Source organism: Drosophila ficusphila, unplaced genomic scaffold, assembly GCF_018152265.1.
Source record: "Drosophila ficusphila isolate 14025-0441.05 unplaced genomic scaffold, ASM1815226v1 contig_607, whole genome shotgun sequence".
NCBI lineage: Eukaryota > Metazoa > Arthropoda > Insecta > Diptera > Drosophilidae > Drosophila > Drosophila ficusphila.
This window is the reverse complement of record NW_025064537.1, coordinates 3,466,995-3,484,169: the sequence shown is the minus strand read 5'-3', so window position 1 is coordinate 3,484,169 and position 17,175 is coordinate 3,466,995. Positions and strand designations below refer to the sequence as shown.

At 44.4% G+C, this 17,175-nt stretch overlaps 2 protein-coding genes across 5 annotated transcripts; both read right to left on the bottom strand.

Moving 5' to 3' along the window:
• Positions 1–1,322: 1,322 nt before the first annotated feature.
• LOC108094387 lies at positions 1,323–10,939 on the bottom strand. Of its 4 annotated transcripts, none has more exons than XM_017194950.2 (11): positions 10,888–10,939; positions 8,379–8,857; positions 7,802–7,990; positions 7,057–7,219; positions 6,335–6,964; positions 5,699–6,260; positions 4,633–5,584; positions 4,448–4,578; positions 3,705–4,019; positions 3,560–3,646; positions 1,323–3,491 (listed from the first exon to the last, which is right to left on the bottom strand). In XM_017194950.2, the coding sequence occupies exons 2-11, from the start codon at positions 8,591–8,593 to the stop codon at positions 3,358–3,360; spliced, it is 3,378 nt and encodes a 1,125-aa protein (XP_017050439.1). In that variant the 5' UTR covers positions 8,594–8,857; positions 10,888–10,939; the 3' UTR covers positions 1,323–3,357. The 4 variants fall into 4 exon arrangements, with proteins under 4 accessions (XP_017050439.1, XP_017050438.1, XP_043064558.1 ...); XM_017194949.2 differs by having other exon boundaries at positions 10,817–10,888; XM_043208623.1 differs by lacking the exon at positions 10,888–10,939 and adding an exon at positions 10,307–10,493 and having other exon boundaries at positions 5,699–6,257.
• A 649-nt stretch (positions 10,940–11,588) lies between these two features.
• LOC108094381 (eukaryotic translation elongation factor 2) lies at positions 11,589–15,795 on the bottom strand. The gene is made up of 5 exons (XM_017194943.1): positions 15,672–15,795; positions 14,924–15,138; positions 14,331–14,858; positions 13,030–13,726; positions 11,589–12,931 (listed from the first exon to the last, which is right to left on the bottom strand). Exons 1-5 carry the CDS (start codon positions 15,672–15,674, stop codon positions 11,840–11,842), a joined length of 2,535 nt encoding a protein of 844 aa, XP_017050432.1. The 5' UTR covers positions 15,675–15,795; the 3' UTR covers positions 11,589–11,839.
• Between the last annotated feature and the right edge of the window lie 1,380 nt (positions 15,796–17,175).

The window sequence follows — 17,175 nt, the reverse complement described above, 5'->3', positions numbered from 1 at the left end:
TAGAGCGGGTAGCGGTGACTTCTGCGGAGGTTTCAGTATCCATATGTTCGATGCCGGGGTTTGTTGTTTGCTTGATGAGTTTGGACGAAGTGCTGGGTAGTGGATTGATAATGTCGTTGTAGTTCCTTATTTCACGGTTGGTGTTAGTGTTGGTGCCTTCGGTGCTGGCAGTCTTTGGAGCTTGGTTTTCTGTGATTGTAGGTTTTTCGGAGGATGCTATCTTGGAGTACGGGGTAGATTGGTGGGTGTGGCGCGTGTGATAGATTTTTGTGGCGGTTTTGTAGTCGACTTTTTGTAGTGTTTTAATTGTTATTATTTCTTTTTGTTTAATGAAGGCTGGGCATGTTTTATCTAGGGGACTGTGGTTGTATTCGTTGTTAATGTCGTTTTTGCAGTTTATGCAAAACTTGGGTTTGTCGCATTCAGTGTCGTCTGGCGTGTGTACTTCTCCTGAGCAGTTGCTGCAGGCTTTGGTGGGGGTCCTGCAGGCTTTCGTGGGGTGTCCAAACCTGAGGCAGTTGCGGCATTTTAATGGGCGTGGAATATGTGGACGAACTCTTATTCTTTCCCATCCTATCATTATGGTATCCGGGAGAAACGTTGAAGAGAAGGTGACAATTACGAGTCCAGACTCTTGGAGAATGTTGTTCTTTTTGATGAAGATTTTTTCAACATTGTTGACCCTTTGAAGCTTAAGCTCGTTTAATATATCAGCTTCGTCTACATGCCGTAGTTCATTTGAGTATATTACTCCTTTCGAGGAGTTTAAAATTTCATGTATAGTGACTTTTACAGTGAAGTTGTGGAAATTGGAGAGTTTTAGCAGTTTTACTGCCTGTGCTGAACTTTTGGTTTTAACTAATAGGGTTCCGTTTCTGGTTTTAGTGCATGTTTCAATTTCTCCGCCGCAGGTGAATTCAATAACTCTTTTTATTATGAATATCGAAACTTTTTCAAAAGTCTCGTTATCTGTTCTGGAGATTATGAGGAACTTCGGGTCAAGAGTTGTTGTTTTATTACCCAGTGCAGGGTAATCTAGATCAGGTGGTCGATTCATTGTTATTGTGCTTGGGCTGTCGCCCGTTGCACAGAGCACTTTTGTAGCGGTTTTGCTGTGATAGTTGTTCTTGGGTTTTTTTGAAATCTTCTTTACGCACTTGTTTGTTTTTGCCAAAATTGGTAGAACTTTGTTTTTGTAACTGATGGTACTCGCGAAGTTCTGCCGATAGCACGTCTTTACTCAATGAGGTTTGGACTGGTACTGCGCTTTGGATAATATTGTGTACCGTTTCATTAAAACACAAGAAAAATATTTTTCAAAATTATTTCAATATTCTTCTTTTTATTCCATTTGGTTTACCCTCATATACAATTGTTTAATTTTTATATTAAAAATTTGCTTTTTCTTGCTAAAAAATTATATATAATATTTTTTTTTGCCGTCTGTGTCTGTATGCTAATGGTGTAACTTTTTTAGATCATTTGTTCGTTTTTTTTATTGTAATTTGTCATATGAATTGGATAATGTCTAAATGGTATCCCAGGACTTTCACAGAAATACATAACATTTTTTCAGTTAAATACCTTTCCAGTATGTGTGAGTGTCTGTTTAAAGATTATTGAAAATATATATTATAATTGAGTAAATATTATGTTATTGGCAGTTTACTTGAAAAAGAAATAATTATATCCAGTTCTCGAATGTTAAAAGTTATCTTTTTATTTAGTTTTTATTCCCAGTACTCCTAAAATGTGGATTTTAATATTTTATAATTTTGTGTTCAATAACCATTTAAGTTTCGCCTATACCAAAGGATCCAATTTTAAATTGATATCTATCTGAAAAGTATACAAGGGCCATGGATTATTGGTTTTTTTAAATTTTATTTTGTTTCATGCTACTTTTCTAAAAAATATATTCAATAATGTTAATTCAAATAATTGTACATATATCATTAATTATAATAAATACCAACTTGCTATAGCATATAATATAATTCGTTAATAATACTTTCAACTTGTTCTTGGGGGCCAGCTCCTGCTCATAAAACGCTGCCAAATTTGTTATTCTTGGCGCCTCAGTGAGTGTTAATAAAAAATATGTTATCTTTCATATATATAATTTTTTCTGTTGTTTTTTATATTTAATGACTAGTAAACGTTTACAGTTTTGTTGTTTTACATTGCAGTTTTCCTTCGACTTCCAACTATTTTAGCGCTCAAAATTTGAGAAATGCTCTCTGGTAAAATTGTCTTGAGCATTCATTATGCATTGTAAGATAATATTGATTTGTTATCAATTTCGAATTCGTTTTATTATCAAACATTCTTTGAAATGTGGAGGGCTTAACTTCATTCTTTTTCAGTTTTTGAAAATGTAATACATTATTAGAGAGTTTAGATTCTTGTTTATTACTGCGACTAGTTTTAAATTGAGTTATCTGGGGATGACTGGAGGGGCAACGCAACGGATATTCGCTAAAAGAGACCTGAGATATATGTTTTAATTAACTATACCTCCTCTCAAATTGCACTATGCCCATAATCCAGCGGCTCTAAGTCCCTTGACGTACTCCAAAAAATAGAAAATAAATTGTCCAATAACCCAAACCTAGATCTCAGCTACACAAAAAGTGCTTTAAGAATTAAACATCATCATAAAGTAAGTAATGTTGCCTAGAACCCTAAACGGTTCAGTTATAGTCCAAACTATATATATAGCGCTCATATCTATATACGTATATATAAATTCAGTGCTTGTAAAAGTTGTAAATTTCTTTCTGCGCTCAATGTTGCGTGCATTCGGTTAGGTTTTGGCTGTACGGCCTTGGAATAATTGCATTATTTTCGTTTGGCAAATTCAAGGTCGGGGGAGACCGCTCACACACAAGAACATTATAATATTGCCGTGCGATCCATACAACTGCATTGTTTTTTTTTTTTTTGCGAGAGTGGAATATTGTTTGCATGTGTCCAGTTAATTTCATTGTCGTTCATAACATTTTCGATTTCGGTTAAATTTTCTTTGTTTTACGCTTTTTTCATTTTCAGTCTTTACGATTCACGGCTTTTGTGCATTTGAATTATTCAGTTTTTCATTACTTTATGACCAATATACGATGCGATGTGTATATAAAATTGCTTCAATTGTCTTCAAGGTGAACGAACACGAGCGTGAGAAAGATTTGCTGATCGGATGAGCAGATGAGTGGGTGGGTGGGTGCAAAGGTTAACTCTCAACTTGCGACCCGAAAATCGTGAGTGTAAGTGCAGGTCTATTATCATCTTCGATGCTATTATACGCTTACGGTGTACATGAAATTTGGGGCAGTGCTTAGGCTTGCCGGCGAGAACTCTCTACTGATCCAACGAGGCGGTTTTCGTGCGTTTCCAAAGGGATTTGAATAGGCCCTTCTTTTTGGGTTTGGAATTGGTGGCTGCTGCCGAGGCACCGTTATCCTTGCGATTGGTATCTTTCCGCTTGGTAGAGCCTGAAAAAAAGGTATTTAATAAGCAATTATCTCCATTGATAAGTAATAAGAAATGTATCTTTTTTTACCGGTCTCGAATTCATAGGCGTGCTTGCTGTTGCTATCATCCATGAGTTGATCGCAATATGCCTTATGTTTTCGATCCTTGCTGTTCTCTGTTGGGAATAGAATAGTCAATTTATTACAAGATCCGATTGCTGCACACCAACTTACTCTTTTTGGTTATCAGCAAACTGGTCACTCGCCGCAGGGCCTCACGAGGAGATTTGTTTAAAAAGGAAGGCGTAAGATTTGGTGGCAGCGTAAGTGGCTTGCGGGACTGTCCGGTTCCGGACATGCCCGCCGGATTGTCCCACACTCGCACGGACGCCAGGCGGTCGATGTTCTCGGTGGAGACCGGACGCATGCCTCGTTGCTTGGGATACCAGCCGCGAGCCGGTGCACCCGTCATACGAAGCATCTCGTTGGAGGCCAACGCATGATTAATGGAGCGCTGACGGCAAATTTGAGCCGTACCATAGTTGCCGGCTAATAAGAATAATAACAAAATTAATATTACAGATTTATTTTAACTAGGCAGATTACTAATGAGCTTTTCCGGTGACCCGAAATGCTACTCATTTCCAAATGAAAATAATACCGAGAATCTGAGAATTCGGAGATAGACTGGCTTTTAAATGTGTAGAAAGGAGCTTTGACTACATGAAGTTATTTTATAGTTTCCGATATTACATTTAAAACAAGGAGATAGAATTGTCTTGTACAGAATATAAAAGATCAATCTAAGTTCTTTTTAAACTTGTTCCTCGTACAAATCATGAGAAATCATGGGTATATTGACCCGCGGCCTAGTGATGCTATGGATATACAACCGAAACTACCCGGAAATCCCTGGATAAATTATTAAGCCCTTTTGTGTTCCAAGCAGTCTTCCCCGAAACCTAAAAGTGACTTACCTCCAATCCCCAAAATGGAAGTGCCCATGTTAATGCTGTTCGATGTGCTAGATCTGGGCGCGGTGCGCGACCCGCTGACCACCGGCAGTGGCTCGTTTTGGCGTCGATATGGCGTACGTGGTATGTCACAGCTGCAGAGAATTGATAATTATTAGTGGGTAACTTTCCCGTAGGTTAGAACTCACCCTCTGGCAAAGATTGGCGTTTCAGGAAGACTACATGAGGTTTGCAGGCGGTGCTCCTCGCGCGGGGACTGCTTCAGGCTGCGCTTGGTGCCATAATTAATATACCGCCGTTGATAGGACCCAGACCCGCCCGCCATTCCATCGAGAGGGGGTGGCGGCAGCGGGGGCATCGGGCCCAGACCGGTGGGAGTGGTGATCCCACTGCCCCCGCTGCTGTAGTGGCCAAATAGCTTGGGCGACCTCTTCCGGTACTGCGAGTCGATGCTCCAAGACTTCATGGTGTTGGCCGAATGGCCTCCAGTGGCTCGATGCGGGGGCACCATGGGCGGCCCGGGCAGGCCCTCCACGAAGCTGGCCGACTGGTGGGCAGGCGCCGGTGGAGGCGGCAGCTCGTCGGTGAAGTGGCGCACGGCGGCGACATTGTCGCGACTCCGGCGCGTGTGGCTGTTGCTGCTGTGCACCGCTGCTCCGGAGGCGGTGGCATGCACCTCCACCACGGTGGTGCCGCGGTTCGGTGGCGGGGCACCGGTCGACGCCACTGCGGGAAGCTCTAGCTGTTTGCGCGGCTCCACTGGCGATGGCGGCAGTGGGGCATCGTAGTCAAACAAATCCGGATTGGAGCTCGGCGGCGACGGTGGGAGAGGGCCCAGGCCGGGCATCTGCGACAGCAGCATCTCCTTGGCACTCTCGGACTTGTGAACGCCTGGCCTGAACTCCAGCACCCGCTTGGCGTGCAGCTCGGCAGCCGTCGCAGCGGCTCCGGCGGACCCGCCTCCATTGCAGCCAGCCGGTTGACCCACGATGGGCATTTCTCCACGCAACAGAGCGCTAATGTTGTGCTCGATTTGCGTGAGAGGAGCACACCCATAGCTAAAGTCGGACAGCTCCTCATCCTCCTCCAGAGTTGGCGCCAGATCGGTGTGTGGGGTGGTGGCGTTTGAAACTCGTTGATCTACATTCAAGGAAAACAAGAGTTGATATTAAGGGTTTTTCTTTTACATTCTGAATAGTCAAGAGGTGCACTCTTTATCTGCATAGTCGCACCATCAGTACGTGGACCACTTACCGCTGCCGTTGTAGGTGTACAGCTCGTAGCTCCCGTTACCGTTGAGACGCGCCTCATCAAACTCCTCGCTGCTGGAGGTGTTGTCCGGCATGGACTCGGCGCTCAGGCGCTTCTCGGTTAGCATTGCGGTCTTGCTCTTCACCGGCTTGCAGTGGCCCAGTTGGTCCGGAGCCTCGGCGATGTCCAGCGAAAGGGCAGCCCGGTGTGCAGCAGCCATTTCCAGTCCGCGGCGTGTATGCGCCGCATTGGCCTCGCATTCTTTGTAAACAAAGTTCATCTCGGAGGCTGCCGGCGGCGGCGGCAGTGGAGCGGCGTCGCTCTGCTCGCTGTCGCTCGTGTAGAACTCATTGCTGATCGCGCCAGCTCCCACTTTGGATGCGGACCCTGCTCTCTCGGCCAACGAGGGACGTGGCGGCTTTGGTATACAAAAGACGTCAGCAGCTCGCGGCGGTTTCTTGGCAGTGGAGCGGCGAATAATGAAGGTTCCCTTGCCCAGCATGCTGTGCTCGTTGTATACGAAGCTGTTGTTGAAGTCGTCCAAGTTGTTGGCACGCTGTTGCTGCTGCAGAACAAAGTTGAGATGTAGGAGAATGCTCAAGTCCAAATTCTCAATGAAACACCGATCGGTAAAGTTACCTTTTTGGACGCAGCACCCGACGTTTTTTTGGAGTTGGACTTCTTCTTGTTGCTCTTGAAGTGGATTTCCCAGGCGACCCCGTTTTGCTTGACGGGCGTGAGGTCCGTGGAGATGGTGGACTCCTCCAGCGAGTCCTCCGAGTAGTCATCGTCCCTGCCAGCCGACTTCGAGGTCGCCACGTTGACGTGGGAAGCAGCCGGCGAGGCCTCCCCGCTGGACGTGTGCTGCGAACCGGACGAGGAGGTCGAGCTACTGGAATGCGGATTGAGCATGTGGCACACCTCCTTGTGCTTCTCCACCGAGCTGAGCAGCCGTTTGCCACGGGCCCCCTCCCCGCCAGCCGTCTTAGAGGATGGGCCCGGGTAGATGGTCACCGGATGTTCGTTGACGAAGGGCTCCGGCAGCTTGGCCAGGTTGCCACGGAGCACAGCGTTGTGCACGGCACTGATGTCGATGCCCAGTGCGTTGCGGCCACCGTTGCAGCTGCCCGGGTGCCGAATGGCTGCCAGCCCACTTGAGGAATTCCCACCGGAAGCTCCGCCCAAATTCGATGCCCTAGCCCCGCAACACGGCAGACTCGAGTAGTTCGAGTTGGTGGCCGGAGTCGAGCTGGAACCCCGGGCCTTTGGCTGCAGGAGCGGGATGAGAGAGGTGGTTGTGCGGTGAGTTAATTGGTTTCCCATTAGCTGGAGAGCTTGCAGCGGGGCGTCCCCAAACTCACCAGCGTTGTCTGGATGAGAGGAGTCGTCGCTTCCTGTCCGTGCTCCACCTCAGATAATTTGGTTAGATTCTCAGCCGTGCCATCCACCTCGTTGAAACTTCCCTCGGGCACGGTGTCGGTACTGGGTGTTTGTGGCACATCTTCGGAATCCTTTTTGGACATGCTGCGAAGTCAAAGTTGAAAATTGGTTAGCAGTGGCAGCAGAGGTGGTGTGGAGTGGTAATTGGACTGTGGTGACTCACATGGTTGATTGCAAGACAGGTTGGAAACTTAAACATTTCATGTGGCAAAAACAGATGGTTTAACTGATTTACGGTTTGCAAACTTTTAACTTAAGAAAAGATTCTGTTCATGGACAATTTATAAAAATTGTTCATTTGGGCAAAAGAAGAACTAGATTTGTTTTTTCTATGTTCATTTTAAACTTGATCCTCTATGGATTTAATAACATAATATAGTACACACATACTGATTTTAAAAATAAAAAAATAATGAGTTATACCAGAAAAAGCCTTTTTTTTTATGATTTTATATACCCTAGTAGCCATAATTACATATATGGACCATTTATAAGTTGTTAAATTCCACTTTAAAAATTTGGTTTACGAATTTTTAAGTTTATATGTATTAGTTGTACATAAAAGGTTAAAAATATGCAACAAATTTAAAAAACCATTAAATTTAAAAAATTATGCCGACGAGTAGTGTAGGAATTTCAATCATCAAATATTAATTTTACACTCACTTTTTGCGACTCAGGCTCATGTAGCCATCGTCCTCAGATTGATTTTCGCCACTGCTGCTGTGCAAGGCCACTGGCTTGGTTGCGGCCTCCTCGAACTCCGAAATAATCTCGTCGAGGACTTTGATGGGCTCAGGTATATCATCCAAGGAGATGGGCTCCAGCGACTGAAGCTGCAGTTGCTCATCGATGCTTCAAAAGAACACAAAATTGAAAATACTCATTACTACATTTTTACTACACATACTACATTTTAACTACACTACCCTGGATCGGAAATAATTTTTTTCTTTAAGCATAGCATAATAACTTTTAAAGTTGTATTGTATTTATTTTTGAAATGCACTGATTTGGTACTTCACAAATATCCAATTGTGAACCATAATATTGTACAGAAGTTGGACACGTATATGTATATATATTTCTCGAAAGTGTATTTAAATAAATATTAAAAGATTTCGGTGAAAGACCCTTTGTTCCCTTTAGATGACCAATTCTCCATTCTTGCTCTGTGTTCCATCAGGGGACTATTATTGGGGATTAACAATTGAATTTCGTTGAACAAAAAGTTGCGACATACTTTTGCTTTTGTTGGTCAGCTCCAGCCGCGGCAGCATCTGCATCTGGGTCTGCCTCCGCCTCCGCCTCTGCCTCCGTCTCCGCCTCCAGGGAATCCAATGCGGGCTGGGAGTCCGTCATCGCCACCTGGGACCGCCCCGCCTCCGGATCGAACGCCCCCTCGCTCTCCGGTTCGTTGGAATCGCGTGCTCCACACGATTCAGGTGCCGCTGCCATTATGCGATTCTCATTGAAACCATCGACGGGAGACCTGCTCTGTGGATTTCGGATGTTTCGTCGATTATGAAAATGTAATCAAAGCGCCCACTGACGTCGAAGTCGCTGCCTCAGTCAGCGTCGCTGCTGACGTTGCTTTGTTGTCGGCTGTTTCAATTTTCATCTATGCAATGTGTGAAAGTGATTGGCGGTTTTCCACGACTTCCCTCGCTGCTCTTGCTTCTCTGATTTCAGGTCATTAAATTCGTCATCGGAACGTCGAGGCTGCAAAGAAGGAAAAATGGGGGAGTGATGGGTCAGAGGTTTTCGGTGCGAAAGCCGCCGTAAGTCGCTATTAATAAATAATGAATATTGATTTAGCTGGCGTGATTTCCAATTAGGAGACCATTAGTCTGCCGTGCGATTTGAATGCGAACAGGGAAAGTTCCGCCGGTGGATATTGATATTTTCCGATTAGGTCGAAAGCGTGTGAGCGGAAATTGAAACTGACTGGGCAGGATAAACTTTTTGCTAATGCAAGGCAGGCAACCTGTCAAGGTTGATCTCCGTCTCGGAATGGAGCCCACGATGGCAGGGAAGTTATGTGTGTATACAGTTTTCAGATAAGTTCTCATAATCATTGAACACGCTATATGTTTTATAATACATATACTAAATGGCCGTGTCCCACGTTAAGCCTTCTGTCCGATTTAAGTAGCGGTATAACGTCATATATAATTTTGTCGCGACTTATGTATATGTATGTATGTATGCATATTTTTGGTTATTGAATTTGTGTTTTGACCTGTGCAAAATAATACTTTGTTTTAGTTTTTATATCTACCTGATAGGTTTTGGCGTTTACACTTAAAGATGTATATTTAACTTAAAGTCCAATAAGGGCATTTAAAAAGTTATTAGAAGTGTAGAGAAAAAACTGACTGCTGACATTTACTCCTTACTTTTAAGTTTTTATCGATTATGATAAAGACCGAAACCCAATACCTGTAATTTGTTTTATTTTTAACTCCAGTTCTATGACCACATTTTTGGCATGTAAAAATGTGTCTGTACAATAAAACTTTTTTGATTTTTGCCATACTTTTTGTTCCCTTCTATTTTAGTTCACCCGTTGTCTGTCTTTGTCCTGATTTAAAAATCGCTTACATTAATTTCGGATTTACACAAAAAAAAGTAAACACACGCGCACTCTGGGCAATTAAAAACGGTTCAACAAGAGATTTTTGTGCATTGATTTTTCGCATCTCATCTAGAAGAGAGAATTCGGGGAATGTGAGTGGCAGGGTGGGGGGTATGAGGAGCAACAACAAAGCGAGAGAGGTGAGTGTGGGAGTAGAAGCGCACTATTCGCACTCTGCCTTATCTTCATTCATATTTTCTATACACTTTAGGTTCCCGCTGAGAGGAGTTTGAGTTTTAGTATGAGTATGAGTTCGAGTCAGGCGCATTCACAACACAGTTTGAGATATCGCCCACCTCCCCCTACAAACATGCACACACACACGCACACTCCTTGTGAGGCTATATATAAACACGTTTTTTTGCCTTGGGCTAAACAAAAAACTTTTTGCAACTGCAACTGGGTTGGCCTGAAAAATATGATTCCAACGGATGCGTGCAGCGATAATAATAAAAGTTTGCAATATTTAAGTTTCTAATACGGGCAAAATTCATTTCCGGTATTATCGGCGACTGTCTATGGATTACAGTTACCGTTATAACCACCCACACACGCAAAAACGGCCACTTTGTCTAGCTGTAAAATTTACTGCTGTCGGCGTCGATGCTTGGCTTCTTCTTCTTCTACTCTCCTTTCTCTCGCTTTCCTTTCCGTTCCTTTCTGAATGAAGTTTTTGCAGGGAGTCTGGCATCGATTTTTTCATATGCAGACACATACACCCACACTCGCGTATGAACTGACTTTTTCGGCTCTGCCTGCTAATTACAGTTAGAGCTTTAACTTTCGGCACAGCAAAAGGTCAAATCAAAAGTCTTCCAATTGGAAACGCAGCTAAAAATAGATTCATCTCAAGCGGGGGCGAAGGAGCGACAGAGACAGCCACAGGGAAAGAGCGAGGGGGTGTCATTTGTAATGACAGACGCCGCGGCGACATAAAAAGCAACCGTAACGGCCGTTTGGGCTTATGATAGAAACACATGCGGGGCAATTTCCGAGAACACTCGCATTTTGCAATTATCTTATGAGTTTGCACACAGGCGAACCTTCTTTGCGTTCTTCACCGTTTTTCGACTCTGCGCTACAATACAAAAAATGACTGAGCGAACGCACCGACCTTTTGTTTATGACCTGACAGAGCAACGTTCGCAAATCTAGCGATGTCAGAAATGTATCAACATATTGTATCGATATCGTCCCACGCCACCAAAAATCAGTGGGACTGCCGAAAACCGGTTGTTGGATGATTTTTGTTTTTCAAATATCAACCACGATAAATTACTCAACATTAGTTTTTATGGTTTGACATGATAACGCAAAATCTTTAACGTCGTTTGGGTTTCCGTTTAAAACAAAATACGTCATGCATTAAAATTAAAAAATACTTCACTGGTTAACGTTATTTTCAATAATGATCTCAAGCTTATCACATTTGCCCTTCTAAGGTTTTATTGGCTTTTTTTGAGGCAAAAAACATATTTGATTTAAAATAAATAGTTAGTCAAAATAAAGGTTCGGGAGTCCCCAATATTTCAGGATATACAATGGGCTATCGATGTTTCATTAAAATGAATGTCGTGATTGTGTAGCCAGGTCTCAAACCTCCGACGGTTTGAAACTCTAATACCAAAATGTAATTTTGGTTCCCTTTCAGCAAACGGCTTGTTATAAATTTTAATTGATTTGTTGAAAATAAACCAACAATCGAGATCTAAAAAAAAAACATACACAAAAAGGCAGCAATTATAGAATAAAAAATTCTACGAAAACTATTTTCGTCCGACCATTTAGTAATTTTTTTTTATAGAAACTTAAGCATTTAATCATTTACTTGATTTATTATGTTGTTGTGTTTTTCTGTTATACAATTAATAATCATCAAAATTTCTTTAATGGTTTGTGTTTTTATTTGATTTAAAACACTAACAGCGGCCGCAGACGTTGTTCTAGGTGCCTTGCCGAAATTAGATGTTCGTTTCGGTCGCTCCACTTTGTTCTATGTTCCTCCCTCTCAGCCAGCTGCACATGGATGTTGTTGTGTGGGGGATTGGGTGGTGAGTGGTGGTGGCTTACAATTTGTCCAAGTACTGGGACAGATCGGGCAGACCTTCCTTGAGACCCTTGCGTTTGCGCGTATCCTGGACGATGGCGTAGGGCTTGCTGGAGGGCTCGCTCGGGTCGCCGGGCAGCACCTGCCAGTGATCGAAGACGCACTGAGGGAAGGCCTGTCCGCCAGTGTTGGAACGCAGATCGGCGGTGAAACCGAACGACTCGTTGACGGGCAGATAAGCCTTCACCACGAACATGGGGGTGCCTACAACCTGGTTCTCCTCAAACACGTGGCCACGACGCCTGTTAAGCACGCCGTAGATGCCTCCAACAGCAACCTCGGGGCACTGGATTTCGCACAGGTAGACGGGCTCCATCAGACGCGGCTTGGCGGTGATGGCGGCGGCGTACAGGCAACGACGAGTGGTTGGAATGATCTGGCCACCTCCACGATGGATGGCATCAGCGTGCAGCGTCACATCGTAGATGTTGAAACGGACACCGCGCAAGTTTTCGTCGGCGAGGATACCCTCCTTGGAGGCCCACTGGAAACCAGCGACCACGGAGTCCTTGATTTCGTTGAGGTACTGCACAGACTTGGTGCAGTCGAGGATGAAGTTGGGTCCGGTTCCGTCGGGGCCGAAGCACCAGATCTTACGGGCCTCGGTGACATCGTAGTCGTACTTCTCCGACAGGTAACGGGCACGGGCCTTGAACTCGTCCTTGGAGCTCACTTCGCCGTTGTCGATGTCCTCGGGCAGACCGTCGGGCATGGGCAAAGCCTTCATCAGCAGACGGTTGTGCTTGTTGGGAGACTTGGACAGACACATCTGGTCGGACTCCTCCGACACGGTCTCACGGTAGGACACCACGGGGTCGGACTTCTTCAGGGGGATGCAGGCGTGGTCCTCCTCCAGATCCTTCAGACAGATCTCCAAATGCAGCTCACCGGCACCGGCAATGATGTGCTCGCCAGACTCCTCAATGATGCACTGCACCATAGGATCGGACTTGGCCAGACGCTTCAGACCCTCCACCAGCTTGGGCAGATCGGCGGGGTTCTTGGGCTCCACAGCAACGCGCACCACAGGGGACACGGAGAACTTCATGACCTGCAATCGGGAAGGAAATTCGTAAGAAATCAAGTCAGAAACGAACCAGTTAAAAGTTAATATCATTTTAAATGGTTTGTAACTTTTACGCTACATACCTTCATGTTGTGGGCATCCTTGAAGGTGGTGATGGTACCGGTCTTCACCAAGAACTGATCGACACCGACCAGACCGCAAATGTTGCCAGAGGGCACATCCTCGATGGCCTCGACGTAGCGACCCATCATCAGGATGGTACGCTGGATGGCCTTCTCGTACAGATCCTCCTTCTTGCCAGGGGTGTAGTTGGGGCCCATGATGCGGCACTTCTGACCGGTGGCGACCTTGCCGGCGAACACACGTCCGAAAGCATAGAAACGACCCTTGTCGGAAGTCGGCACCATCTTGGAAATGTACATCATGAGAGGACCCTCGGGGTCGCAAGACTTAACGGCCAGGGCGGCCTCATCGTCATGGGGACCCTCGTACAGCATCTCCATACGGTACTTCTGGGCAACCACCGGCGACGGCAGGTGGATGGCAATCATCTGAAGCAGAGCCTCACCGGCGGGCAGCCAGGTGCGCATCACGGTCTTCAGCAGAGCCTTGCCATCCTTGTCCTTGTCCTCGTGCTTAAGGGTCACTCCGATCTTCTCGAGCAGAGTACCGATCTCCTCCTTCTTGTAGTTCATGATGGCATCGAACACCTTGTAGATGGGATCCAGGATGTACATGCAGAAAGAACGCTTGTTGTCGGCCTCCTTCTGCTTCTGCCATTTCTTGGTCTTGGCGTTGAAGAAGTTCTCTCCCCACAGACTGTGAACAAGCAGAAAAGGCATTTTGGGTTAGTTTTAATGGTTCAAGTGCTGGTTTTCCAAATGAAGAAAGCTAACCTATCTTAACCTTCAAAGCAAACTTAAAGAGTATTTCTTATCGTTTCTTTTTAACGCAATCATAATCTTGCAAGTTTAATCTTTGATTTCCACTTTTGTCAATAATTATTAATATTATTCTTTATTGATTATATAATGCAACCAAAGTCATTTGCTCCTTTCCTACAAGATGTATTTTAAAGCACTTAATATTTGACAAATCTATTAAAGCTTTAAATTATTTGCAATGGATTTACTTATATGCCATAATAAATACATCTCAGGGACAATAAAAATAGTGTGAGGTGACTGCCTTAGCATGACTCGTTAGGACATTAGGAAAGCGGTCCCGAGGCAGCGTTTCAACAGCTTCCTACGGTTTACTCTGCTTCTATTTTTGTAGCACTTGTGACGCCTTCACCACGCGCGACTCTAAAGAAGCTCACCCCCTGGGGAGCAAACCTCCAAGATGACGCCCGCTCAGCGCCACACGTGTTGTGCTAGAAGCATAGACTCCTAGCTAAAACTTAAAATCAGAGATCACTCACCGGTTCATTAGCTTCACCACGTCGATCTTGAACTTCTCGGAGTACATCTCGGAGAACTGCTTGAGGGTGAAGGCCCAACCGTGCAGGCCGGAACCGAAACCAACGGATCCCTTGGAGGGGTCCACGCGCACTTCACCCATTGGGCCTCCGTCATCGTTGTAGGTGGCGATGATGACGTTCACGTTCTCCACGATGCGCTGGAAAGTCTGGTAGAGTTCCTCAGCATCCAGCTGCAGCTCCAGCAGGGCGCGGTCCATCTTGTTCATGAACAGGATGGGCTTGATGCGCTCGGCAATAGCCTGACGCAGCACGGTCTCGGTCTGGACGCACACGCCGGAGACGCAGTCCACAACAACGAGGGCACCGTCGGTCACACGGAGAGCGGCGGTCACCTCCGAGGAGAAATCAACGTGACCGGGGGAGTCGATCAGGTTGATCAAGAAACCCTTGCACTCCTTCTCGCGCTGGTCGGGATGGGTGATGAACACCAGATCCTTCTCCTCCACCTCGAAGTACATGGAGATGGCACTGGAATGGGAAAGAACGGCGGATTAGATAGTTGACAAAGACGAACGAAGGCGTGGTTGTCTTACGTCGACTTGATGGTGATGCAGCGCTCCTGCTCGTCCTTGCGAGTGTCCGTGAAACGGGTCTCTCCGGCCTTTGCTCCAGCAATGATACCAGCCTTGGACACGAGCGAATCGGTCAGGGTGGACTTGCCGTGGTCAACGTGGGCGATCACGGACATGTTGCGGATGTTCCGCTTCTTGTCCATGAGGCCACGGATTTCGTCGACGGTGAAGTTGACCTGCGAAAATAGGGCATCGTTATGTATTAGATCGAGAGTTCGGGCCGCTTGTACAGATGTGTGCTTATTAAAAATGGCGTCGACACACACATATACTCGGAGGTCGTGCCACGGACTTTGAGGTTAGATAAGAACAGAAAACCACTTGCGTCGCCTATTTACAGAAAATCACATCACTCACTCACTCATACACTCGGACCGCAGCATCGCGAATTATAATTAGATGTGGCCGTCCCTTGGGCATTTCACAACTTTCACCCTGCAGCCTTACATTCTTGCGAAATTTCAATAGCAAACTGCATACGTCACTTCTAGTCTTTGTCTTGCATTTCACCACCAGGCACACACACATGCATGCCTGCACTATTTGTACGGGACATACATACATATGTATAAGCACAGGTAACTGTCCGTCACGTCCGCACCTTTTGACTCCACTTTCACGAACCGGACATTTTAAATAGCTGCACAGGATGCTTCGGGGCGGCGCCCTGCGATATGAGCTTACAATATTTCGGACTTTGGGCACCTACCATTTTTGATGTTTGGAGATTTTCTCGCGGACCAAAAAAACACTACGCCTTCAACGGCGTTTTCGACAGGAAAGAGCGAGACCTAAAGATGGGAAAACATGGGGCTCACAAACGGTAGTATCGATAATTAAACTTCAATTATTATTTCATTGAAATCATCTCTGGCCGCAGATGTGTTTCCACCTACCCGGGTGTGTGCCGCAGCTCGCCGTGTTTTTCCACCTAGGTTCAGGGCATCGGTTTCTAACAGAAATGCGTAACAAGGCAACATTCCGTTATGTTATTAGAGCAGCGGCTGAAAATTTAACATTTCTGTTAGAAAATCGTTGTGCATTAAAACTGTGACATCAAAATAGCACCTCTACCGGTAAAATTGCACAAAATGGTTGAATTTTTTGCCAAAACTTAAATTTGTTTGGTAAGTTGTTTTAATATTCTAACGACACGAATAAGTGTTTATACATACATACATATGTATACCTAGTTAAACATTAAATTTTTTTATAAAAACTGGAAACGGTTTATGTTTCAAGCACGTTGGTAATTATTATTTTAATTATTATTTTGATAACTACATATATGGGCTTAGTAAATATATAGTTTAATTAAACAACAATTACAATTTGAAAGTCTAAGATGTGCTAGACATTGGTGTCAGTATTTGTCAACAATTTGTTTAATTAATTTTGCTTTACAAAGTGTTACAAATACCATAGAAAATTCCGCTAAAACTTGCTTAAAATATAATTATGTGTTGCCGCTTGAAACATTGTTTCGCAACAAATGTTGGTGAACTGTTTTTATCTAAGCAAAGCTTCTACATAAGTTGTAGCCACTAAAGTTTCTAAATATTTCTCAAAAATGTTTGCTACATAATGCTAAAACTTAACTTCGTTATTCGCCAAAGTTTCCAAACAAATATCACAAGATGTTGCTCTTCAAATGTTTTCGATTTCTTATAGAGTTAGTTGTTATGTTTCCAAATGTTGTGTGTGGAATAAGCCTCAATGTTGTAGCCACATAAGTTCTTTGAAATTATTAGGAAATATTTTAAGCAAAAAGGACCTGATTCCCGGATTCAAGTGGAATTTTATCTTTGAATTTCAACAAATTCCTAAACAAACATCAAATTTAATTAATTCGCAAATTTTCTTTAAGAGGTTAATAAAAGCTATGCTGAAGAACACACAAGTTATTTTTCACTTTGGTCAACAAAAGCAGAATATTATAAATACATATACGGAATTAAGATGCATCATGTTCGACATGTTTTAAGTTTAACTTAGCTTCTGCTTTACAGGCAAGTGTTGTAAGTGTTTTCCGCAAATGTTTCCGCCTTATGTTGAGCTTAAATTTTGTTGTCCGCACAAGTTCCTAAGTTCCAGTCATCAGTTGAGTCTCTAAAATGTTTACAGGCAATATGTTGACAAGATATAAAATGTTTTGCCGCAAAAGTTGTCGGTGCAAAGCTCTTAAACTTCATTTTATACAAGTTCGTAAACAT

Coding starts and splice junctions, on each gene's coding strand:
- LOC108094381 (XM_017194943.1), bottom strand. Junction 14,859..14,923: donor TGCATCACCATCAAGTCGAC/GTAAGACAACCA, acceptor TTCCCATTCCAG/TGCCATCTCCATGTACTTCG. Junction 12,932..13,029: donor AGGATGCCCACAACATGAAG/GTATGTAGCGTA, acceptor TCCCGATTGCAG/GTCATGAAGTTCTCCGTGTC.
- LOC108094387 (XM_017194950.2), bottom strand. CDS start 8,593: ATGGCAGCGGCACCTGAATCGTGTGGAGCACGCGATTCCAACGAACCG. Junction 6,965..7,056: donor CTCTCATCCAGACAACGCTG/GTGAGTTTGGGG, acceptor CCGCTCCTGCAG/CCAAAGGCCCGGGGTTCCAG. Junction 6,261..6,334: donor CGGGTGCTGCGTCCAAAAAG/GTAACTTTACCG, acceptor TTTGTTCTGCAG/CAGCAACAGCGTGCCAACAA.